At 35.6% G+C, this 27,099-nt stretch overlaps 1 protein-coding gene across 3 annotated transcripts in view; it reads left to right on the top strand.

Moving 5' to 3' along the window:
• Positions 1–27,099, top strand: part of Vps13B (vacuolar protein sorting 13B) — a 130,954-nt gene that overhangs the window by 52,267 nt on the left and 51,588 nt on the right. For all 3 annotated transcript variants that reach the window (XM_089088444.1, XM_089088443.1, XM_089088445.1), the window contains exons 9-14: positions 3,259–3,887; positions 6,456–7,553; positions 20,435–20,699; positions 21,641–21,896; positions 23,518–24,461; positions 25,265–25,393. In XM_089088444.1, coding sequence (XP_088944570.1) covers positions 3,259–3,887; positions 6,456–7,553; positions 20,435–20,699; positions 21,641–21,896; positions 23,518–24,461; positions 25,265–25,393 — 3,321 coding nt within the window. The remainder of the gene's footprint in view (positions 1–3,258; positions 3,888–6,455; positions 7,554–20,434; positions 20,700–21,640; positions 21,897–23,517; positions 24,462–25,264; positions 25,394–27,099) is intronic.

Here is a 27,099-nt window from a genome sequence, read left to right as displayed (position 1 = left end):
TTGCGTCGGTTTTGTGCTAACTTTTTCATTTGAAACAGTTTTTTCAAAAATATATTGCATAAACTCCGAAGCGGTAATTTTTGTTGACTTTAAATTTCAACTTCACTTTCTTCAGAAAAACTTTGTTTTTTAAAAGTTAATTTTTGTTCGTTTTTAGCATTCAAGAATATAAACAACAAACCTTAGAAAAAGATCTTTGTTCAACTTAGGTGAAAAAAAATTATTGAATTCAACACAAATTTTTGTTAAAATAGGGCATTAAGTATAGACTTTACTTCGCACCCCTCTCAAAATTTCCCTAAATAAAAGTCTTGAAGTTTGCCAAACAAAAAGTCCAATGGGTATATTAAAAGGAGGGTTGTGAACCTCTGATTACTGGTTTTCGACCGTGCAGATTTGTATGGTACCCTTTTCATGCTTCCCAGTATTTCTACTGCAGAAATAGCACCAACATATGCCACTTTCCATGTCATATAGCTCTTTATGATGGAATTATCGACACGAATTTACAAAGAACACGTCAAAGAGCCTCCTACTTCTGTTAGTCAGTCCACGATTTATGAAACTTACTAGGGGGATGGGAGGGAGAGTATGCAAGAAGGAGGATTGTAAACTCAGGTTTAAGATTTTTGATAATGGAAATTGTGAGGGTACCCATTTCAAATCCCTAGCCTTTCCACTTCAGATACAGCACTAAAAAGTGCCATTTTGATGCCATATGGCACTTTATGACAGTATTATCCAGAAAAACAGTAGATATAAAAATTAGATTCCAAATGAGACCTTAGACAGTTCCCTATGATGTTGCAGTAGCCAGCTAGTTCGCTTAGTAAACGATTTACAAAAAATATTAAGGGGGCTGGGAGCCAGGGGCGTCCCGAGGCTCGTTTTTTGGGGGGGGGGGTCGATCTTCGTAAATTTTACCGAATCCCTACCTGATTTATTCCGAATTTTCAGCAGAAATAAAGAAATTTTCTAAATTTCGGCCGATTTTGCAAAGTTTCTGCGGAAATTTTTGCCTTCGGCGAAAATTGTACCGAATGTCAAAAAAGTTGGGGGGCGGCGTGCCTCTCCCTGCACCCCCTCGGGACGCCCCTGCTGGGAGGGGGTATATACAAGAAGGGGCTGTATAACTCAGGTTGAGGATTTTCAACCATGTAGATTATAATGGTACCCATCTAATTCTTCTCAGTCTTTCCATTTCAGAAATGGCACTTAAAGTTCACTTTTTGGGTGCCATATTGCATTTTGTGATGGCATTATCAAGTCAAATTTATAAAAAGTGATTCGATTAAAAAAATGGCTTTAAATGAGCCGTTTTTTATGAGTTCCAGTACCCTGCTAGCGGCTTTAAAAAAAAAGGACCCATCGCTGCTATCCATGCGAAAAAGCGGTTTTCCTTGTTGTTCGAGGTGGAGGGCTCTATGGGTTTTTGACACTGACGATTGCAATTGGGTGCTTTTTATTTCGATTCATCGTCATTTTTGAGGAGTTGTGGCTCTTTTTTAAAATGCCTGTAAATTTGTTTCCGAAATAACATTTTACTATCGAAATAATCAAAATAATAGTTACTATTCCTGAATGAGCTACACATGGAAATTTTTTCTTACTGGGCAACTTTTTTTCGTTACTATGGGCCGTGGTTTGTTCTTTACAAGATTGCAGCTATCGCTGCAGTCATGATGGGATGTAAAGTATCGTAAACATGTTATGTTTAATTACCGTTGTGTCTTGGCTATTTATAAAGATGTCTGATTGACTGTTGCACACAACAGCAGTCAAAAGAGCTATGTTCTTTTACTTATCCTGTGTAAAAGTGTTATTTTTTTTTTTATAGGGGGAATAGGATACTAATTTTTTATTCATAGCAGAAAAATATACTAATAGTCTTTTGACAGTAATAGACGGTATAATCTTCTCGCTAAGGTACTTGATGGTTAGTATAGATGATTAAGGGAGAGGGAGGGAGGTAGGGAGAAATATTACCATAAAAAACAGGTAAGACATATGACTTTCTAATCGTTTTGTTTTAGACACTTCTTAGCCTACAAAGCTCAACCATATACAAGTCAAGCCTCACAAAACTCACAGAGCACATAATTAAATCCCAAGCAGCCTAACCTTCGTGTAACTTAACGTCTAATAAGGCAGCCTCGCATTACTGAACCCACTCACAGGTTAACCCAGATTCTAAACAACCTCAGATAATTCGACCATTTATAATTGAATTCCTAAGCAACTGATGTAAAGCAACTTGAAAGATAATAGAAAGCGGCCCACTCTTACAAAAACTACATAAAAATATTACACAAAACTTTCTAAACAAGCTTTTATTTTTAAAAGTAACAAGTAATTTTTATTCCTGTTACCCTGAAAAATAAAATTTATTAAGACTAAAAATAAAAGTGTTTCAACAATTGACGGTGGGGGAAGGGGAGGTGTGTCTAGGGGAAAGTTTTGGGAAGGTTACGTGCCCAATCGCTACTTCCAACTATGCGCAAGAAAACCGTTGCATGATTCCGGTTGAAACGAACAACCGTTTGCTTAAATTTCAGATATCGCCCGTGATGGCGAAGGGGCTGGGAAGGGCCGCTGGTCTACTTATTCCTCCAGTCAGACAGATCAAAATCCTTGAATGATTGCGGTTCAAACAAGGTGCAATTGCCTATCTTGCTGCTAAAATGTCGATGGTTATGCGTGAGTGCGTCTGTATCAATGAAGGACGTGCTTGGGTCTTTCACTGACTAAATAAAAATAAGTTTTTTTTAACTCAGAGTAAGGAAAAACATTAAAACTTAAAACTGACTGTGTATGAAGGGGGCTGCCCCTTCTTCAATTATCATTCTTTACGCTGAAGTTTAAAAATTTTTTAAAGATACTTTTCATTCAAGTTCAACGACCCTTTTGTTTGATTAGCCTTTCTTAAAAAATTGTGACAAAAAGTCAAACTTTATCGTAAAGAGTGAGTGTTGAGGAAGCGGCAGGTCCCCTCATGTATGGAGTAATTTCTGTCCATTTTAAGTTTTAAGTTTGCTACGTACTTTCAGTTCAAAAAACTTGTGCCGAATTTTGTTTCTTAGGAAGAACAAAACGTGAGATTTTTGAAATTTGCTTGTACGGAGTGCCTGAAAACTAACCATGATTAATAATCAAATGAAGTTTGAAGTTGTAGTTATGCACTTAGCTGTTCCAAATGGGCGAAATGAGATTTTTGTTTGGAGTGTGCAAATTTACATAAGAAGCTCTTTTTCTTTTTAGGGATTCTTCGACTTGATTTGGGAAAACCCACAAAAATTAACTTGAAACTTCCTCTAATCCAAGAACTGAAAAAGGTGCACCAGCGAATGGTGCCATTCTTAAATGAGGAATCAGAACCGGGAAATTCTTGGGATTGTATGTCTAGTCTGCACAAAGCCATTCTGAAAACCTCCCAGATTGTCTTGAATATTGAACTTATGGACCATAGTGTAAATTGCAGTTTCAACAGTTTGAGTCTTGTAGTTTCTCCTGAACCAACAGATGATGGAGGGTTAAGTGATGTATCTTCGACGCTGGACTCGATCACCTTGACCATCAATGAGAAAATACTAATGGAGCCAGTTAATTTTAAATCGTATGTGAATTTTAAGCTTGATAAAAATGGACATGTAAAAGCTGTTGAAGGTTTTTCTGATTTTCATAAATTAACTTTAATTTTAAACCCCGTTATTATAGAAGAAGCTTGTGCGGCTACCAATGAGCTTATTTGTTGCTTTAATAAAATTAAAGGGGAAAGTGGAGAATCGTCCAAGGAAAATATTCCAGGAGAAGAAATGAGAGAATCGGTTGCCTATGTTGATGACCTAAGGACTGGACCCTTTCAATTTTTGTCAGATGAAAGTCAGAAGGTAAGTTTTACTACTTAAATTAGTTTTTTCTCTTTTTTTTCAATTACAGATATTTTGATCTTTACAAGGTTTGGAATTCGTTACTAAAGCATAAGCGAACAAATAAGTCGAAAATCATTTCAAGCATGAGTTGTTAGCTTTTTATTTTTTATCTTAATATCTTCTTATCTTAATACTAACATCAATTATTTTTTTTTTCACTTTGAAAATTGGTTGTAAATCATTGAAAAAGGACACTTTTCCTATTTTTTTTTAACCAACTTGAGATCATTCTTTAAGAAAAAGTCTAAATAATATCATCATTCTGGCTTGGTGAATGGACATATATGAGACTAATTTATTCAATTATATAAGTATTTTGTTCTTTTGGTGCAAGTTACAGCTGTAGACTGGTTGTAAAATCGCTGGTTTCAGAGGAAATATATCCCTTAACCAAAAATGTTAAAATTGCCAGGCATTTACTAACGTAAAACGGTTTTAAATTTCACTGGGACTCACTTCCTTATGTATTTTGGTATTTATGAGTGCTGTCTTGAGGCTACTAGTCAGATCTGAATTTGAAGAAAAACAAAATTAAATCTGATAACCGTTTCCAAATGCATATCTTATAAAAAAAAAGGTGGAGTTAATTTGCTTGGGGGCAATAACAATATCAAGGAGAGGTTGCTTGTTTTGCTTAAATTTGTGTTGATAGGTTCTGGTTTTCTTTAACACCACTAAAGCATACATAGTTTTTTATGTTATAATAGTCTTACAGTGACAGGGCTTAAGTCCTTCTGACGTAGATGACTTAGATGTCTTTCTAAAATATTCTTAGCTAGTTTAGGATCTAAGGGTTCCACAAAAATTGAAGATATCTTATCTCTTAAAGTAAAAGTTTCAAATGATGATAATCTCAAGTAACTTAATTATGGGCTACTCAGGATTGTTTTTCTGTTAAAAAGTATTTGTTAATAAGGAAGTTTTTAATCTGTTAATAAGGAAGTTTTTGAATCCTTAGTCATCTTGTAGTTAAATATAGACGAGCAGTTTTCTTAGTTTGTTACGTTTAGAGCTTAATTATAAATGCTAAAGGCTTCAAATCTTTTTGAGAAATTAAATATGACATGAGAAACAAACGAGCAAACTATAAAGCCAGTGGTAATATTCTGGTTAGATCCTTCACCAAGTTTATATTTAAGTCTTCCAAAAAGAATATTCTTGTGAAGAGTATCATAACTTTATTACCCCTCTTTTCTGATGTTATTAGAAATTTCAGATATGCGTTTTGGCTTAGAGTACTTCGATATTTGTGTGGGATTAAATATTTGTTTTTTCGCCTTCAGTATGAGGTAATCAGGATGTTCAGCAATCAGGCCTCTCAAAAAAGAATTTGTAGAAATGAAAAAGACGCCACAATAATGTAATGTTTCTGCATGTTTTTATTTTGAAATCGGGTTAGCATAGTACAAATTTCTTGCTGTGGCGTTCACTTCCCGAAGGGTGTCCTCGAGACTGTCCATCGCAGACCTTAGGCAAGTTCTGGAGAGAGACATTTTCCTAGTGGTGACTTGATATGGCAAAGAAGGCTGGTTTACGGAGTGATGGTGATCCTGTAGTGGATTATATATTTTCTAGTTTTATTTTAATTCCTTTTTCGTGGTAAAATGACTGGGTGAAGTCCTTGATTGACTATCTCTGGGGTTAAACTGAAAAATATGGCTCAAATCTATACGGTTCTGTTGAGAAGTGGTTAAAGCGAATGTTTGTACAGAGTGAGACAGAAGAAGAGTGCTTGTCAGTGTGCCAGCGCTAGGTGGCTTAAAACTACGATGAACTTTAAGAAATTGCTTGCCCTTTGTTCTGAGGCTTAAACGCTTTCATTTTAAAACTTGAGAACATGTAATCTTGTGGAAGCCTTTTCCCACAAAATGTTTTTGACAAAACCTAGTTCTTTTTTCGTTTTATATGTTAAAAATCGAACATTTTTTACGCAGTGATTATTTGATTACCCTTTGCCCCCCAAAGAAGGATGTCCGCTCCTTAAAGTTCAAATGATTAAGGATAACTTTTGACCTTGTTAAACTTTTCTTAGAAGATATTTTCTATTTAACATTTTTATGACTTAAAGATTGCCTTGATTAATCTTATGTGCTAATTCACTTCAAGGTTAGAATGCCTGTATCTTTCAGATAGAAAATTTTCTAACAACTTTTTTGTACAAGAATAATTTTTCTTCCACAGTCCAAATACGTGATGGTTTAGAGGGGTTGCCAATTATATTTTAGATCTGACCACTGGTGCCCCTGAAAGGGGTTATACACCCTCTAGAAGCTACGTCATTTTATTTTGCTCTGTAATAGATTAATATTTAGAATACGATTTCGTTTATCAATGTATTGTCGCTGAGATATTGAATTGTCACATTTACAGGGATGTCTTGTAGGTATCTAAAAAAAAAAAAATGCTGCAAGATGGACAAAATAGAAAAGGGAGATTTGAATGTTTAGTTTAGTAACAGTAATTTTAGTATTCCGTGAAGAATGACTCACCAATGTCTAAAACCAATATCATGTTCTTTTTTTGCAGGAAGACATGGCGAACCCGCTATCTATTTTACCGTACCAAATTCATGTATGTAAGTTACCTTCATCATTGGTTTGGAAATATCCTCATCCAAGGATTCTTACAAGAGTTGAAATCAGCCCGCTACCGCTAGAAGAAGCTTCAGATCTCACATTTCCCGAGACTTCAAGATCTGTCCCTTGTGTGCTTCAATTTTGGTGCCCGACATCAAAGATATTCAAATCTTATCAGCGTTTTTCTTTGTCAGATATGCAATCTACCAAATTGGATCTGCCATCCAAAAACGACCGGAGAAATTCTGTGGCTTCGTCAATATGGCGTGTTGTAATGAATTTGAATGAAGACGATCGAAAATCAGTATTGGTAGTCAAGCCAGAGACCCTTTTGTGTTCTATGCGAGTTGATTCTTGTTTTGATGCATATTCCTTGCCAAGTTTTCAGTTTTCATTTAACGCCAGAGAAATTTCTTTCCTTTTAGATATCGTGGCTGCAATAGGGGAACAGTCAAAAGAGTATATTGCGAGTACTGAAGTTTGTTTAAAAAAAGTGTCATTATCTCAGACCAATTGGTCTGGCCAGTCCCGTTTTGATCTTATTGGTCATCTATCAGTAAATATGATAGACTATAGATATTTAACTTATCAAAATGTCTTGGGAGATTCTCCTCTAGAAGTCACCTTTTTTAATGAAGCCCTCTCCAACGCTTCTGACTTGACTGTCATCATTCGAGATTCTATTGACGTCAAAATGGGCCAGTCAGTTCATTATAATATTCAGTGCTTGTTAAATTCATGGACCAAGAAGGAAGTGAAAAACCCTTTACCATTTGAAATCATTAATAGAACTAACATTGCAATTGGTATACGTCAGGTTGGGACTGAAGAATTGATAACAGTGTTGCCAATTAGTTCTATATTTTATTCTTGGAGGAGTCAAAAGAAAAAGGCTGAATTATTGATATCAATTGAAGCCACAAAGTTTGTTCGGTCAGAACCATTTGCTCTTCAGATTGGTAAAAAGAAGGTTGTGCTTGGATTTGGAACACCAGAAGAAGTCTTGTTATTTCTTAGTGTAGAAAGCGTAGATATATTCTGTATCAAAGTAAGTGCAATTTATTTTTTGATCTCTAAGAGCTGGAATTTATATCAGATTAGCAGTTCCCAAATTTTATGTTTTTTTTCCAAGCCGGGGCTTATTGTTTGTGAATTTTATCACATCATAAAAAAATAAAAAAACATTTGATTCTGTTCAACTCTTCCTTTATTCATTTTGGAAGTGTGAACTCCTCCCTATCCCAAGCAGTATTTCTGTGTTAACTGTGGCCATCATTACCCCCATCTACAGCTGGAGCATATGATTAAATGTAAATTTTTACATGGGCACACAGAGAGCCGTTCACACAAACATAAATGAAGACGTATTTCTGTAAGTCCAATGTAACCTAACCAAATACTTTAATATTTGCTTATAGTTTAATGAAGTGCTCAGTACAGATAACTATTAACTTTATTTTATCAAAAAGAAAAGAATAAGAAATTCTAGCTGTACTTACAAAATTTTAAAGTTAGTGCACCTATTCAAAATAATTTGAGTAAGTGGACTCAAGGAACATTCTATGAATGATGGATGACAGATTGCCAAATATTGTCCTAGTCGGCCAACCGTCTAGTGCCAAACGAAATGTATTTCATGTCCTGTTGGGGTGGGATGTTGCAAGGAAAGACTTAAGGGAAATAAGAACTTCCTGGGAAGTTGTAAAGGGGGAGGCTTTGAATAATTTGGGTGGGAGGAGGAGCCTGTATAGCTGCGTTGGCCTCGCGTGACTTGGTGCTGCAGTGAGTTGTTAGTAGTAGTATTCAAAATAGGATTTTAGGACAGCAGGGTATTCATTTGTGTTTCCGTTTTTCCCTAGTGAACGAAAGGAGCTTTCAGAAAATTTTGACTTCGTAGTCTAGCTTATTTATCGGGCTATCTCCGAGTTTGTAGACTTTTAAGCTATTACTGTACAGCACACCATTGGCTGTAGAAGACTTGGTCAGGTGGTTCAGGGTGCTGATCTTTTGGTAACATGAACCACCCTCAAGGCACTTTGAATTTGATTGACATTCTTTATTGTGTAATCTTCGGCTATAATGTGAAGACAAGAACTACTAAAAGCGCAAAAAATTAAAAAGACGAGCTAGTCTATATCTTATACAATTGGGGATGACACAAGATCAACACCAAAAACAAACTTCCCTACTTCGAGGGATGTTCCACCCACAGGAACTTTCTTTGGGAGGCGACAAGCTTCAGAACGAATGAAATCTTAGCAGTGGAACAAGTATGCCGTTAATTAAATGCTTCCAGAGTTTCATGTCAACGTCCAAGCTGCTGATGAATATCACTGCAGCAACAAAGCGGCTCGCCATTGATTTCTCAACTAGCCCCCCCCCCCCCTCCCACGCCTATCATTCCCCCAAACACATCCAATAAAAATTTTGAGATAGCCATTTTGTTCAGCGTAGTTGATTTCCAGATAGAAAATATATTTTTGAGAAGGACACTCCCCCACAACCCTCAGGGGAAGGATTATAAGTTATGCCCTTGGGGGTATATAATGTTTTTATTGAAAGCTTTGTCGTAGAAACTTGAAAAAGGCTCATTCGATTAGAAATTCAAAGGGCTATTGCCCTTTTTAATAGTCGGAAGTGATTTAAGGGCAAATAACCCCCCTCTCACGCTCACCTTTTCCCAAAACACCTCCAATCAAAATTTTGAAAAACCATTTTATTCAACGTAGCTGAAAGTTTTGGAGATTAGGTCTTTAAGGACGACAACCCCTCCCCCCACAGCCCTCAGGGCGAGAGTTGTAAGTTATGCCCTGAGGCATATACAGTTTTTATTGAAAGTTTTGTCGTTGAAACTTCAAAAGGGCTTATTCAATTGGAAATTGAAAGGGCTAGTGCCTTTTTTAAGTGCTGAAACTGATTGGATAGCGACTACCGCCCCTCTCACGCCAACCATTTTCCAAAACACATCCAATCAAAATTTTGAGATATCCATCTCTTTTAATGTAGTTGAACGTTCTGGAATTTAGGTATTTTAGGATGTTAACCCCCTTAGAGCCCTTAGTGCAAGGGTTGTAAGTTATGCCCCGGGGGCATATAAAGTTTATATAGAAATTTGTATAAATCATAGGCAGCAGGATCGCGCTGCCTAAGTAAAGAACGGGACACTTGAGAACGATACAAGAAACGGGGACTAAGTAAAGAGGAGGACACTCCCCCACAAACCTCCGGGAAAGAGTTTTAAGTTATGCCCTGGGGGCGTATAAGAACGATGTAGGCACAATGTATTATTTATTAATTTTTTTCCTTTAGAGCAGGGTACTTCGTATCGAAGAAGTTGTCGTAGAAACTTCGAAAAGCGCTCATTCGATTGAAAACTGGAGTGGCTTGTGCCCTTTTTAATAGTCGAAAGTGATTGGAAGGCGACTAACACCCCTCTCACGCTCACCATTTTCCCAAACACATCCAATCAAAATTTTGAGATTGTTTAACTTAGTTGAAAGTTCTGGAAATTCGGTCTTAGAGGATGACAACCACCCTAACAGACCTTAGGGTAAGGGTTGTAATTTATGCCATGGGGGCATATAAGGTGTTTATAGAAAGCGTTGTCGTTTCCAAAAGGGCTCATTTAATTGGAAATCGAAAGAGCCAATGCCCTTTTTAATAGTCGAAAGTGATTGGAAGGCTTGACATTTTTATAGTACAGATCAAAGTGGGTGTAATATATTGTTTTTGGTTATTGTTGTTGTTTAGATCAGTGCACTTTGTATCGAAGGAGTTGTTGTTGGAACTTCGAAAAGTGCTCCTTCGATTGAAAATAGAAAGGGCTGATACCCTTTTTAATAGTCGAAAGTGATTTGAGGGTAACTAATCCCCCTTCCACTCTGCCCCTCCCACTCCTACCCTCCCACGCCAAACCTTCCATTTCTGCTCTTAAAATTTAACCAAATCAAAATAGCGTAAGTGTATCCAAGCTATCAAAGAAAGTAAACAGATTTTTTTTTCGAATGGTATCAAGTTTTCTATTTCAGGTCAACTAGAGGAGGTATGAGACTAAATTAAACAGTACTATTTGTGTCCAGATTTTTAAAACTGGTGTATGTTGTTAAAAATTACTGAAAATTTTTCTCCAGCATACAAATAGTAGGCCAAACTGTAAAGTCTTAAAAAACGAAAAGATTTAAAATGTTATATTCTTTTCCCCTGAAATGACTATGTCAATATAAAACGAACAGAAATTAATTAAAAAAAAAATTCCACAAAATAAGTTTTTCAAAGAAAAGTAAAGAACTCCATTAAACAAAAAATGAGCAAAAATACAATCAAACATTCTACCAATCGTGAAACTACCACAAATCAGCATCAATAAATAAATGAAACCCAAAACGAACAGAAATTACAATAATTAACCGAGTCAAGCTCAAAACGAGCAGAAATTAACATAAGTTGTGCGATAAACCCCTATGCCTTCCCAAGGTCAGAATAAAATTTGCACTTTACTGAAAAAATACAAATGAATGTGCATTGTCTGTTTAATATACATATACTGATATTTAGTAATCAAAATGTTAATATTATTTGATTTATTAAAGTTATAAAAGTAAAAACATTTATATTTTTTCCGTAAAGTGAAAATTTTTTTCTGACCTTGGGAAGGCATAGGGGTATTGCGCATAACTTATGTTAATTTCTGCTCGTTTTGAGTTTAACTCGGTTAATTATTGTAATTTCTGTTCGTTTTGGGTTTCATTTATTTATCGATGCTGATTTGTGATAGTTTCACTTTTGGTAGATTATTTGATTTTATTTTTGCTCATTTTTTGTTTAATGGAGTTCTTTACTATTCTTTGAAAAAATTAATTTGTGGAAAAAGTTTTTTTAATAAATTTCCAGAATATAGCAAGCATATGTCTCTACTGAGATCCTCAGTTTTCATAGTAATGCTGTACAGTATTCGCTTTCACAGTTGTAATACTTTAAAATCAAAGTTCTTCTGATGGGAGTCAAGAGCGAAATTAAAGCTTAAAACGAAGAAAAAATATTACTTCTCAGTTTATGTTACATATATCTATAAAACCGCTGAAATACACTGACTCGTGATATTCCCTCATATTTATAGAATTATGCAAAATATTAAAACGCCTTTCTTAAAACACAATATAGTTTAAGCAGAGTAGAAACATGAAGCGCTTTAGGGTATTCTTATAGCAGAAGAAAACAGTATTTAAAAAAAAAAAGAACAACAACAAATAAAATAAAGCATCGGAAAAAGAATGCATTGTACGACTTCTGCAAAATGAGCCCGATCCAATGAAGGGCTCTCTTTTTGGTTTAAATCGGATGTTTGATGATTACGTCAATAACAATTATTAGTAATAATCTAAAGCAAATATGTCCGGGTTAATGTTGCGGCTATAGACTAACTTTTAAACACCACAGCTTGAAATTCTTCACAAAGTATGCATAAGTAACCTGTTTCCTGTATTTTAAATTACGGTTTGCTTGTTGGGGATTTCGAATAATACCACGTTGTGTTTTCAAAGTTTAAAATTTTATATTATTAACTGTCGATACTATGGCTGGTAAGACCAATGAGTTGCCTTATAAATCAGTCTGTCATTATTGCACTCTCCTTAACAACTTTTTAGTCACTAAAATAGTCTTTTTTATTTTTTCTTCTTTTTTTGAAGATATTCAAATAGTATGCCACGAGTTTATCGTAACTGGTGAAAGGCTATTTAGAGCCTAATAATTTTTTTTTTTATGCAGGTTACTTACGGACTTTTCTGTTCTTAGAACAAGATCCTGTTTTTGCGTGAATTTTGTGTTTTCAGTGAAGTTCTAGTTTTGGATAATTCCACAAATGTGGGGTATTATGACGAGTCATTTTATTTGAACTAGTGGTATAGATGTATGTTGCATACAAGGCCGTATCCAGGGGGCGGGTTTGACCCCCCCCCCTGATTTTTTTTGTCCGACCCGTAAAAGCGTAACAAAAATGCATATAAACCATTTTTGGAGTGTTTTTAATTTTTTTAGCCCCCCCCCCTTGAAAAACAAATCCCCTCGAAAACATATCCCCGCCTCTAACAATATTTCTGGATACGTCCTTTGCTGCATATAGAGAGAACCAATAGTTTTTGTTTGTTTTAAGCTTCAATTTTGCTCTTGAATCTAATCAAAAAACTATCTTTTTTGAGAGTTTTTTTTTTAGAAACTTGAGAAATAAAAGTTTTTTTTTGTCGGTACTTAGGTCAATCTTCGGTGTTGCAGCTTTCAATTTTTGATATACTTGTAATTTTAGTAAAGGAACATGTTCCACAGTACACATCAAATTTTCGTCTAAGCGCTATTTCTTATATAATACACTTGCGCCAAGTTTTCAAGATAAAGTTTAGACTCTAAAACCTTGCTTTTTCCTGATATATAGGTAAGTTTAAGATGGGGGTTTCTGATCATTCAGCTTTCACGTTCATACGTACCTTCGCAGTTCATATTGAAACGCACTTTTACTGAGACAAAATTATAAAAATATTCGAACCGTATAATTTTGAAATAAGAGCTCACATTTGGCTTCTAGAAGTGTTTATATTTTCGAAAAAAAAAAAAAATTAACTATCACTCAGAATAATTGATACCGAATTCGAGCAAAACTACTATTGGTTACGTATTGTAGCGCTTATTAATATCGTCTTATTATTATGATTAATTAAAAACTATTTCCACAAAATAAGTTTTTTCAAAAAAAAGTAAAGAACTCTATTAAACTAAAAATGAGCAGAAATAGAATCAAATAATCTACCAAGCATACAACTACCACAAATCAGTATTAATAAATAAATGAAACCCAAAACGAACAGGAATTAAAATAAATAACAGAGTCAAACTCAAAACGACCAGAAATTAATATGAGTAGGGTTCAAAATCCCTATGCTTTCTAAAAGCAAGAATATGACTTGTACTTTATAGAAAAAAATTCAAATGAATGTGCATAGTCAGTTTGATATACATATGCTGATATTTATTTCTTAAAATCTTAATTAATTTTGATTTCTTAAAGTTATAAAAGTGAAAACCTTTAAAAGAATTTTTAAAAGTAAAATACAAATTATATTCTTGCCTTTAGAAAGCGTAGGGGTTTTGAACCCTACTCATATTGATTTCTGCTCGTTTTGAGTTTGACTCTGATATTTATTTTAATTTCTGTTCGTTTTGGGTTTCATTTATTTATTGATACTGATTTGTAGTAGTTGTATGCTTGGTAGATTACTTGATTCTATTTTTGTTCATTTTTGGTTTAATTAAGTTCTCTCTTTTGTTTCCAAAAACTTCTTTTGCGAGAAAAGTTTCTTTAATAATTTCTGTTCGTTTTATATTGGCATACTCTTTTTCAGGGAAAATGAAAATAATAGTTTGAATCTCTCCAGTTTTTTTTTAAGAGTTTACAGTTTGGTCTGCTATTTTTATGCTGGAGAAACTTTTTCAGCAATTTTTAACAACATTAACTCTTCTGAAAATTATGACACAAATAGTAGTGTTTAATTTAGTCATATACAATCTCTAATTGACCTGATAAATAAAAGTTAATACAATTCCCAAAAAATTATATCTACGCTCTTTCACAGCCTGGATACAATTACACTCTTTTGATTTAGTAAAATTTTAAGAGCAGAAGTAGCAATGGAAGTAGCCCGAAAATTTGAACTTAATATCCTCATTCGTTCTTGGTATATTGCTGAGATGTCTTATTGGCAACCAGCAAACAAACAGTCTGTTTTGATTCATTTTAAAGGAACATTTAGTTTTTAAGAATAATGGGCAAATTACATAACTGTGGGGGGTTGACCTACCCAATAACCCTAGAGATATAGTTACTAGACTATTCAGATATGCTCAACAAAATGGCAGTCTTAAAATTTTAATTGGAAATGTCTGGAAAATTATGAAATAAAGAGGAGGGCTGATTGCCCTCCAATCATTTTGACTCTTAAGAGGGCACTGGAACTTTTAATTTTCAATCAAATTAGCTCCTTTAAAATATCAATGATATTACTAGTTATGATAGAGCATCGCTGCCTATGTCCTTATATGCTCTATAGTGCTTATATGGCATTTTAATACCTGCATGCATATAGGTTTTTCGGGGAATTGAAATTCTTCATAAACGTTCCCCAAAAGTTGCAACTTGATGCCATTAGCGCCGCTACTTACAGTAACCGCAGAAGCAGCATCAAATGAACAACAACAGTGTCTTCTGGCTAGCTCAAAATCCACAACCTATGAAGGTATGAAGGTGCAATTTTCAGCGAACATTTCTGTTGTACGGATGACAACCTGCCATCCTTGTGCAGGTTTTCAAAAGGGCATATCAGCAATATCTTAGGAACAGTTTCGTGTGTGAAATTACAACTTAGAATGCTTGTGTTGCGGGATGTTGAACTAACCAAAATACAATATTTGCATCATAATACCAATGTTTCTACTCCTACAGCTACTGCTACTATTACTATTACCGCTGCTACTACTACCGCTACTAAAGCTGAGACTACTACTATGAACTGTACTCCTACTGCTACTACTATTTTTACTAGTACTACTACCCCAACTAATACACCTAAGGATATTACGGCGAAAACCTTGGGCAATATTGTAACTGTGTTGCAATAAATCGAAACACACTATGCCCATATAGGTTGTCAAAACGACGTATCAGCAATGCTTCAGGACTGTTTGATGGTATTAAGTTAAAAATTTCATCGTCTGTTGAAGGGGATGTTGAAAAAAAGGTGCTATTTGCATACTGCTGCTAATGCTACTACTGCTACTACAACTGTTGCTACGCATAATTACTGAACCTTTCAACAATGCTGAAAAAATTGATGTCTGAAAGCGTTATTTAGATATTTGTTATGGGAAATGGTCGTGTGGGGGGGGGGGGGGGGTAGGTTTATCTCAAACCACTTTGACTCTTAAAAAGGGCACTATAACTTCCAATTTAAAGTCAAATGAGACCCATCTGAATTTAGTACGACCACCCATTCCATAAAACCTTATATGCCCCCAGGGCATAACTTAAAGCCCTTGCCACAGGGCTCGGGGGTTGTTCCAACCTTGGAAGCATTGTTATATGTTCTTAGAACTATTTTAAACAAAATTGCCATCGCACAATTTCAATCTGATGCATTTGGTGAAAAAAGGGGTAGTTGGGTGGGGGGGGGGGTTGCTACTTGACCTCCATCACTATTGAATCTTACAAGAAAACTAGAACTTCCAATTTCAACCAAATGACCCACCTCTAAAGCTTATACAATCATCCCTGCCATAAGAACCTTAATTGCCCCAGGGGCATAACTTATAACCCTCGTCCTCAGGCTCTGGTGATTTGTATCAGCCTCAAAAGCATTTTTATATGATATTTGGACTATTTTGAATAAAACTACTATCTTAAAATATCTATTGGATACATCTCATGAAAACACGACGTGTTTGTGTGTGTGTGTGTGGGGGGGGGGTAGCTGCGCACTGACCACTTTGGCTCTTAAAAAGGGCTCTAGAACTTCTGATTACCAATCCAATGAGTCCCCTCCCAAGCATATACGACCACGTTTTTTATAAGAACCTTATATGCCCCAAGGGTATAACTTACAACCCTTATCTTGAAAGCTGTTGGGGGGGGGGGGCGGGTTGTCTTCCTCACATACATAATTTCCCAAACCTTTAACTACGATGAATAAAATTGTTATATCCAAATTTTGATTGGAGGTGTTATGGAAAATAATCGAGCGTGAAGGCGAAGGGGCTGTGTGCTCTCAAATCACTTTGACTCTTGAAAGGGCACTATAACTTCTAATTTCAAATCAAATGAGCACAATCCGATATTTATATGACCACCCATTCCATAAAAACCTTTATGCCCTCATAAATTAACTTACAACCATACCCCCAGGGTGCTGAGGGGTTGTGTCATCCCTAGTGACATTATTATATGTTCTTTGGACTATTTTGAAAAAAATCGCTATTTCATAGTTTTAATCAGATCCGTTTGGCGATAGGAGGAGTTGTAGAGGAGGAGGGGATGCTATATGCCGTCCATCACTTTTGACGCTTAAAAAGCAACTAGAACTTCCAAGTTCCAACCAAATGAGCCTCTTCTAAAGTTAAGCAACCATACCTTGTATAAAAACCTTAAATACCCCATGCCCATAACTTACAACCCTTGCCTCTAATCTCTGGGGCTTTTTTCAACTCCAAAAGCCGTGTTATATGATATTTAGACTATTTTGAATAGAATGGCTATCTCAAAATTTCTATTAGATAAATTTCGGGACAATACGACGTGTGTGTGTGTGTGTGTGTGTGTGTGTGTGTGTGTGTGTGGAGGGGGCTAGCTGCTCTCTGATCACTTTGACTCTTAAAAAGAGCACCTGAGGGCCTGATTACCAATCCAATAGGCCCCCTCCGAAGTTTATATGACCACGTTTTCTATAAAAACCTTATATGCCCCCAGAGCATAACTTACAGCCCTTGCCCTGAAGGCTGGGATGATTTGTTATCCTCAACGACACAATTTCCAGACCTTTCAAATACGTTGAACAAAATGGCCATCTCTAAATTTTGATTGGAAGTGTTTGGGGAAATGATGGGCGTGGGGGGGGGGGGGGGTCATTTGCCCTCTGATCACTTTCGACTAATAGAAAAGGCACGAGTCCTCTCAATTTACAATCGAATGAACCCTGTTTGAAGCTTCAACGACAACACTCTCTATAAAAACCTTATATGCCCCAAGCGCATAACTTACGACCAATGTCCTGAGGGTTATGGGGGGGGTGTCATTCTCAAAGAAATCATTTCCAGATCTTTCAACTGCGTTAAACAAAATGGCCATATCAAAATGTTGATCGGAATTGTTTGGGGAAATGATGGGCGTGGAGGGGGGGGGGGGTATTCTCCCTCCGATTACTTTTGACTATTAAAAAGAGCAATAGCCCTCTCAATTTCGAATCGAATGAGCCCTTTTTGAAGTTTTTACGACAACGCTTTCTATTAAAACCTTATATGCCCCCAGGGCATAACTTACAACCTTAGCAGTGAGGGCTGTGGGGGGGGGGGGGGGGAGTGAGGGGGTTGTCATACTCAAAGACATAATTTTCAGTCCCTTCAACTACATTCAAAAAATGGCTATATCAAAATATTGATTGGATGTGTTCGGGGAAATGATTGGCATGAGAGGGGGGTTATCTGCTTTTCTATCAATTTCGACTATTGAAAAGGGTATTAGCCCTTTCGATTTCCAATCAAATTTGTCCTTTTTAAATTTTTTACGAAAGTGCTTTCCATAAAAACCTTATATGTCCCCTGGTATAACTTACGACCCTTGCCCTGAGGGCTGTCGGGGGATTGTCATCCCCAAAGACCTAATTACTAGATCTTTCAAGTATATAGAGCAAAATGCCTGTTTCAAAATTTTTATAAGGTTATATTGAAGGTATGGTGTGCGTGAGAGAAGGGTTAGTTGCCTTCCAATCGTATGCTACTATTAAAAAAGGAACTATTCATACCAATTTCGGGTCGACCATACCCTTTTTGGAGTTTCTTAGACAACTCCTTACATAAAAAACATTGCATGCCCCCAGGGAATAACTTACGACCTTTGACCTGAGGGCTGTGAGGGGGTTGTCATCCTCAAAGACCTAATTTCCAGATTTTTCATCTACGTTGAACAAAATGGCCATCTCTAAATTTTAATTGGATGTGTTTGGGAAAATGGTGGGAGTGAGAGGGGAGTTAGTTGCCCTCCAATCACTTTTGACTATTAAAAAGGGCACTAGCCCTTTGAATTTCGAATCAAATGAGCCCTTTTTGAAGTTTGTGCGACAATGGTTTCTATAAAAACCTCATATGCCCCAGGGCATAACTTACACCCCTTACCCCAAGGGCGGGGGGGGGGGGGGTTGTCATCGTCAAAGACCTAAGTTCCAGAACTGTCAGCTAGGTTGAACAAAATGGCTATCTCAAAATTTTGATTAGATGTGTTTGGGGAAATGGTGGCCGTGAAAGGGGGTTAGTTGCCGTCCAAACATTTTGATTATTAAAAGAGCACTAGCCCTTTCAAGTTCCAATCGAATGAACCCTTTTTGAAGTTTCTACGAAAACACTTTCTATAAAAACCTTATATGAACCCAGGGCATATGATAACGCATATAACGCACCCAGGGTTACGAGTTTTTTTTTCTCTTCTTCTTTTTCCCCTCCTTCTTTGTTATTTCTCTTTTGTTTTAGTTTCTTTTAAATTTTATGTGTTACTCTGTAACTGGTAATCTTTGATTTCTATATTGATTTGCGTTGCATTTTTATGTGTTTTTCTTCGTGATACTCCACGTATTATACCTCTGTATAGTGTGGGTTAGAAATAAATAATAATAATAATAATAACTTAGAACTCTTTCCCTGAGGTCTGTGGGTAGAGTGTCATCCTCAAAGACATAATGCCCAGACCTTTCTACTACTTTGAACAAAATGGCTATCTCAAAATTTTGATTGGATGTGTTTGGGGAAATGGTGGATGTGAGAGGGATGTTAGTTGCCTTCCAATCACTTTCGACTATTAAAAGAGCACTAGCCCTTCTAATTTCCAATGGAATGATCCCTTTTTGAAGTTTCTTCGACAATTCCTTTGATACAAAGTGCCCTGGTCTAAAATAAAAAAAAAAATAGATTAAGCCAACATCGTTCTTTACTTAGGCAGCGCTAAGCGCTGCCTATGATATGTAAAATTTTGTACCAAATTTTATCACAAAATGGATCGTATTACATAATTGATACAACATTACTATCTGTCATCAACTAGCGCTATCTAATTGGATCATCACTGGCTGTTTCTATAAAATCTGACAAGCTTTTTTCTCGATTGTTATTTAACGAAATGTGGTGCTTCCAAACTTACAAGGAGCTCAAAGAAATAATCACAAACCACTTCAAACCATTGACAGCAACATTGTACGACGAGGGTATTACAAGAATATACTCGCCAAAGAACCGGCTTCAACTGCTTTTTGCCAAGTCTCTGCGCTCCCTCAGGTCTTTGCCATCGCAGATGGTGCTTATTTCGGTAAGGCTAGTACTCGGGTCTTTGATATTTGGTATTCGCAGATGGTCCTTTGATCGGGCGGGTGCATTGGTCTTCGAACCTCACTAAACTGCAGTACTGTTCTCCTTTGTTGTACTCAAGGAAGATACTTGTAAAATTGATGGATACTTAAGCAATGTCATTTATACAAATGCCTTGTTTTCATCAGGTCCCATTCAATATCTTTTTATATTGCCTGATTAGCATTCTCATGATTCTCGGATTATTTGCAGAGAATTTCAAGTTTCTATCTTAAATCGCTTTTTTGGTTGTTTCTGTGCATCTATTTGTTCTTCTGGTCTTTTTCTTTTTTTTCCGTCAGTGCCACACAAGAAGTTTTATTTTTCAAGTTTCTCAAAAAACTAAACTCTTAAAAAAGAAAGATTTTTTGAAGGCGAATTTTTGTGCCATGTCTGTAAATGCAATCCTAACCTTCCCAAATTTCAGTTTCTTTAAAGTGTATTTCTTTCTGCAACGTAGTTAAAAATTTATGTTTTTAATACTTTATATTCGTTTTGTCTTAAAAGAAAAACGTGTAACCATATTCTTACTTCTGAGTAGATTTATAATTTCTGATTAGATTTGTAGAACATTACTAGTTCACGTTTATTTTTTCCATTATACTAGAAGTATTCCTGGTAAACATATAAATGAGAAATATTCCCATTAAGTTGCAGATATTATGTGTATCTGGTTTTCTTACAAATTGGAGGATCACATTTTCCAAAAAAAAACCTGATGCTTTTCCAAAAGACACTATTCTATCTTTTATTATGTGCTGTGTTATCATTTATTTTTTTTTATAGGTTACTATAGAAGGGCAAGTATCATTAGTAAGCCTTGTGAAAGATAAAATTGAGGTTTCTTTGATTCCATCTCCAACTTATCCAGAACTTCAAAAAGTTCGTGTGCATGCTTCAACCGTTAAAGACAGCTCTTCTTTGATAATTGACATTTCTAAAATGGAGGGGCTCCATATTCGATATGCCAATCGGGATAGAGGAGGAGGTGTCTGGTCCGGATTAGTGCCTCTTTCTGGTCCAAGAGCGAAGGATGCTGTTCTTGTGAAAGGTTTGTATTGACCTTCTTTTTTTTTATAATTATCACATTCTAGAATGATTGCTAATTAATGGAATTCTTTGACATTTTTAATTATACATAAAATTGATCAAGAAAAATTATAATATAAATCCAGCTGGAAAAGCTGTTGAATCGAAAAATTCGGTCAGACAGAGCATAGTATCCCCGCTACTTTCTAATTTTCACTTTGTAGAGTGTGTGCATTTACTTTCAGGAGAAGATGAGGGTTAAATCTGAATTTTAAAATGCTTCCCCCCTGTAATACGGTGCGTATTTTGTGGAAAACCCTTTCACCTTTTTTGGAAAGTGTGCTTACATAAAATTTAAATTATATGAGTTGTTGTATAGTTACCTTATATAGTTTGGTCCTAAAACTCCCCCACGTATATCTTGTTTCGGACAAAGGTTAGTATTTTCTTTTCAACGCAGTAAACTTAAATAGGGACTGATATTTCAAGTTCTGATATCAGCCTCCCCCCTCCCTTCCCCACTCGTTCCTGTACAATTTCAAATAATCGTAAACAAATTGTAACAAACTGAAATTTTTCTTGGTGTTTGTATGAATTTGTGAATTCGTTATCCATCTATTGGTTTGTAAACTTAACCTTTCCAAAATTTCAATTTTTATGTTAGCTTTAAAGTGCTCAAAACTTGTGACTGTAAGATTTTCTATAGAAAGAAACATCATAGAAAATATTCTTCTTGCTCCTTTTAAGTTTGAGATGTGTAAGTTTGAAATGAGGTTTGCTATTTGAAATTTCAGGGTTCTCCCCTTTCCTATTTCAACGCATTGTAGAGATATGGTTAGCATCATGCAGTCGTTGAAAGGCTTATTTGTTGCCTCCTAAAGTCGCATATCCCTACCCTGGTGATTCGCGTCACCCCAATTGACGATTTCTTGAATAAGGTAATCTTTTATTCTTATCTTGCAGTACCATTGGCGGATAAGGAAACATTTACAACTCTATGGGTCCATTTGATACGTGAGAAATCAACTGGAAGGATTTTAGTAATGTTTTCACCCCTTTACATGATACGCTCCTACTTGCCAAGCAGTATTATTGTACATTCAAAAACGAATGGCCATTCAAAGGGAGAAACTGTGGAAATTGAAGGAAAAAGAACTTTATCCAATATTGAGCTTCAAGGATCTGTAGATTCTGTTCATAGTCTTACATTCCAAATAGGGTAAGTTAAATACCCACTGTATCCTTGCTGCCCAGTAATTGTTGCTACTTAATTTGTTTTGTTTTTTTTTTGTTAGAAAAATAGAGTCCCGAAACGCTGTCAAGCTTCTTAAAGTTCTGATGACAACGTTTTATTGGCATATAGCGGGCGGAATGGCATACAATGTAACAACGAAAAAGAAAAAAAAAGACGGAATAGCACATACAATATTCAATTTTTCTAGAAGCAGGGCTGTCGGTCCTTGGGATTTTCCCCAAATTCTTGGGACTTAAGTCCTAAGCCTGGGATCTTGAGAAGATTATATATTTTACAAGGATATAAAGTAGATATTTATTATTATATAGTTTGTTAGGATATTTTTTCAAACCATTGGGTTTTTCTCAAGTGAATCTTGGGATATTTTTAAATTGTCAGTGGTGGGCTTGACTAGAAGGATCTGTCATGCAAAACTTCTTTTTAGGGGAAAATCTCTCAATTATTCCCTGTTTTGATTTTTTTTTTTTTTTTTTTTTTTTTACACTTGGGAACTGTGTATGATGTTTGATTACATTTTTATTCGCTTAGGTCAATACAGAGATGGCTTTGTAGAATGAGAGGCAACTATTTGAAATTCACAGTACAATCTTTGTTTGGTAGAATTTCAAAGCAATCTGAAGCTAGACCAAAGTATGGAGAAAAGAGCAAGGAGAAGAAAGAAAAAAAATGGGCCTGAGACATGTAGGAGCGTGTAAGCTTAAGAAGAAAGAAATGTGACGGATTGGTGGTCTCTAAATGATATGGGTAAAAATGTTTGTTTATGAGCAGCCCACAGACTATGATTAGTTTTTTGTATGTTATGTTCGTCGTTTTGGATATAAACATGGAATTTCAAGTCTGAACTAAAAAAACTTTGGACTTAATTTGGTACAACGATTTAAAGTAAATTAGTACGGTTGTATCCTAAATCAGGCATACCCAGCCTATGTATGGTCTGTTGGATGCTACCCCAAAGTATGCATGCTAAAAATGGATTAAGCCCAATGTCGGGTCTTGCTTTTTAAGACCCGATGATCGGGCCTAAATTTTCGGATATCAAGAGATTGGGAGCAAACCTGATGAATTTTGCTCTTGGAGGAGTTAGCTAGCCCTATGAATGTGTAGCAAGTCTGTAAAACTCCACCTGTGGATCATTCAAAATTGAAAAATCGACAGTGCTCAATCCCACCTTTCCAAATCGTATTGCTACCCATTCTTTTTTTATTTTATATTTTACCGATGGCTGTACGACATCAAAGCTGTTGCTAGGGGTTCTATTATGTGATTTCTCCTATTTAAATAGGTAACACTACACTGTTTGTTGCGCCTGTAGGTTTCGATTACTGTTCTGTCTATGATAAAGTCTAAAACATAATATTGCGTTCAGTTTCTTATTTCCTTTTGTTCCCGCTCCTGGTCTGATAATTTTTTTCGTTGAACATGTGATAATCATTAATCTCTATATCCTGATGCCTATCCCTCTTAGTCTTGTATCAATATCTTACCATCAGTCATCATGAAAGCTTTTGTCCTTAAAATCTGTATTTTAGTATTTAAAACTGAATAACTTGTCGCTTTTTTTATTTGTCTTCTTATTTTCTTTCAGGGCGGATTATCCCGAGTCTCCTGCTGTTCCACTTTCATATGGCATTCTTCGGAATGAAAAGCCTTCGTTTGATGTCCCGTCCATATCAGAAATACTTGATTCTATTGAAAGTTCATGTGAATGGCCTTATCTTCAAAAGGGCTCCGATGTAAGGTGGGTGGAAGCCATGCAGCCAAACGCTGATATTGACATTGCCTTTACGCAGATAAGTCCTTATTGCAGTACTCTCTTACTCGACATTCGGCCGTGGGGACTTATCATTAATCAGTCATCTGTAAATCTCTGTCTGAAATCAGTTGACATTCCAGATCCATGCAATATTCCTGTGGACAGTGTATTGGCAACTCCTAAGCTATCATCGATGCTTTCCTTAGAGTTTGAGTGTAATGATGGCAAAGCAGTTAGTGAACCGCTTCAACTTATTGAAAGCAGCAGTAAACCTGGTTACCGACCAAAAGTCAATGGAAGCATAAATATTAACTGCTTTACCCGAACAACATTTGCCTGTGGAGACAAATTTCATGACTTGGTGTTACACTGTCGTCAAGTAAATGATATAATTCTAATTCTGGTGCTGGATCCAGTAATAGTATCAAATTTTGTTCCAGGTCTTTTAGTTTGCTCTCCCACAGGTCATTCTACCATTTTTCCACGCCAAGAAAACGACTATTTAATGGACTTAAAACTGTGCGGTGACCCTTTTCCTATTATCATTGACTGTAATAAAGACTTTGGAAATCTTGACGAACACGCCTTCGATGTTAAACGGTTTGTCGCTAGTGTTCCTTTGTGCTCAGTAACAGCCATTGTGACAATGCCCGTCGTTATAGCAGTTGGATTTAAATATGGCATTACCAGTATAGACGTCGCTGAGGATGTTTCATGGACTATGCTACTTTATAATAAAACAAAAGAAATTATTGTTGTAGCTGAGACTAATGAAGGTTTGTATTCCGGTAATATATATCCAGTTTTGAAGATTGATTTTGATAGTCTTGCTTAAAAAAAAATTGAGGACTCCTCTTCATGTCCTTAGTAAAAGTCAAAATGTAAGGCCTCCTCCTCATGTCCTTAGTAAAAGTCAAAATGTAAGGCTTGTTGAAGTCTTTCCCCCGCTCTCCTTCTCACTGATTTTGAAAGCCTTTTTTCTATGTCTTCCACGTTGCTATGATGGTGTCTCAATCCTGGGATGAACTTGCAACTTGTGATGATCGTCACTGCCTTTTGATGATGTCTCTTAAAACAGATAAAACTCCTGGACATAGAATATACAACCCGTCAAATAAATTCAGCCCGTCAACCCGTCACCCATCAAATAAATTTATTTTCAACCCGTCAAATAAATTTATTTTACTTAGAAACTATGATTGATCTTTCAACATTGTATCTGTAAGAAACAACCGCCGAAAATAAAGAAAAACTTAGTACATAAAGTATTAATTTTACAATATCTACCTATCTAGAAACACATATATTGATCGGATTGGCGCATCCTGTTTTTAAATTGGAAGTTTAACCTAGTTTCCAAGTTTTTTTTTAGAATTGTAAAGAAATCCGAACACATGTAAGAAAGTTACACTTTAGTCCGATCCAGGGGGGGAGGGGGGAGGTTGGGACCAATCTTAAAAGAAGTCATCGTCTAACTCTATGTGTAGATTTGCCTAATTTTATTTGTGACATTCTTTTCTAGAATTTCTAACAGCTACAGAATCATAAGGTTCATCACAGTAACCTTTTTTTTTTCTAGAAACCGATTGCGTGCAACTTTTGCCTGAATCAGCTGTACATTTTAGCCATTCTGAAGTTGTTTCAAAGTTTCCTGAGACTCATAGTGTCGCTTCTCCGAAGCGTCTTCGTTTTGCCTCGCTAATGGAAGGTTAGGTTTTACTCAAAATATCTATTTATTAATCCAAAATTTTCTTGTGGGTATTCTGACTCTCCAAATAAACATTAATTTTTGTCTCATTTTGAAAGATTCCTTTTCTTATTTTACCTTCTGATGATTTAAATTAACTAATTAAATTAGGAGTTAGCAGTAATGATTAAACCATTAAAAAAGTACTGACTCTTTATTAACACTAAAATATTCGATGGGTATAAGAGTGTAGACTTTAAAACAATAAAAAATCCTTAAATACAAATACTTTAAAATGCACAGTAGAGACGGACTCAATGCCATGAGGACTCAATGCTCATGAGTAAAACTTATTGCCTAGGCTTGTTAAGCCCAAGAAATCTGTTTTTATCCTGTATCATAAATACACGGTACATTCGTCCGATAATTTAAAATATTTGGCCAAAAGTAAAGAAAAAATAACAATTTTTAAAGACTTTATGTACCTGTCAAGTGATAAGATTGTGACGTAATTGGACCAAGTATGATAATGTTTGTTATTTGAAGGGGTAAGGCCTGTCAACCTTTGAATTTTGGTAGTCTGTCTGATGTAAAAAGGTCTTAACTTATCTGTTTTACCGTAATTTTCAAAGATAGCAAAATAAAGTTGGGTCTAACCATGTGTCTGTGGTAACATGTAGCTTTTGCTTTTGAAAATACTAACGCCTACACTTAATTAAAACGAGAGCACTAAATAACGCTAACCCTGAGATAAGGTCTAAGACGAAATTGAACAAGTTACGAATTCTGGTAACCTGGTTAATGTAAGGGTGTGGTTCGAAGTCTGCATTATTGCAGTTATTGAAAAAAAATAATTAAGTTTGGACACAATTATTTGAAATTATGTTGGCGCAATTAAGAAATTAAACTCTATTTTTAACAACCTCAATTAAATATGAAATATATAGATTTCGAAAATATATGATTTATATATTTCAATATATTATTATATTATTATAGCGAAATATATTATGAAATATATAGATTTCGAGAATAATACAAAAGATAAGCGAAGGAATTTGGCAAAACCAAAATCGATTCTTCAGTACAAGGGTCGAGCCCCCTTGATTAAAGTTTGAACTTTCGGGTATAAAGATTGAACTCAAAGTCATGGCAGCTATTTTCAAATTTCAGTACCCAGGAAATTTAAAGGTATGTAAAATGGGTATACCGATTATTTAAATTAGCGCTCTGAAAAATGAATAAACTAATATGGATCACATGATATTGCCTTGTAAACATTTGCTTATACATATTTGGTTAAGACAATCTTCGGTTAAGACGATAAAAAAATTGTTGGTTTAGACGATCTTTAGTTAAGACGAAGAAAACATTAGTGGTTAAGACGATGAAAAAATTATTGGTTAAGACGATCTTTGGTTAAGACAATTAACAAATTATTGGTTAAGACGATGAAACAATTATTGGTTAAGACGATCTTTGGTTAAGACGACGAAAAAATTATTGGTTAAGACGATGAAACATTTTTTGGTTAAGACGATCTTTTGTTAAGAAGATGAAAAAAATATTGTTTAAGACGGTCTTTACCTCTAATGGAATTGATAAATCATTTTTAAATTTAGTTCTTTGTACTTTATTTCCGTTTACAATGTATCTAGACTTTCGGTCAACCAATTTCGAGTCAATGCAAAAACTTTATTTTAACTGGTTATAGACTAGGCAAAGGT

The sequence above is a fragment of the Artemia sp. Qi Xiang Cuo genome, chromosome 4 (genome assembly GCF_049724085.1).
Source record: "Artemia sp. Qi Xiang Cuo chromosome 4, ASM4972408v1, whole genome shotgun sequence".
Taxonomy (NCBI): domain Eukaryota; kingdom Metazoa; phylum Arthropoda; class Branchiopoda; order Anostraca; family Artemiidae; genus Artemia; species Artemia sp. Qi Xiang Cuo.
This window is presented reverse-complemented; position numbering and strand designations above follow the sequence as displayed.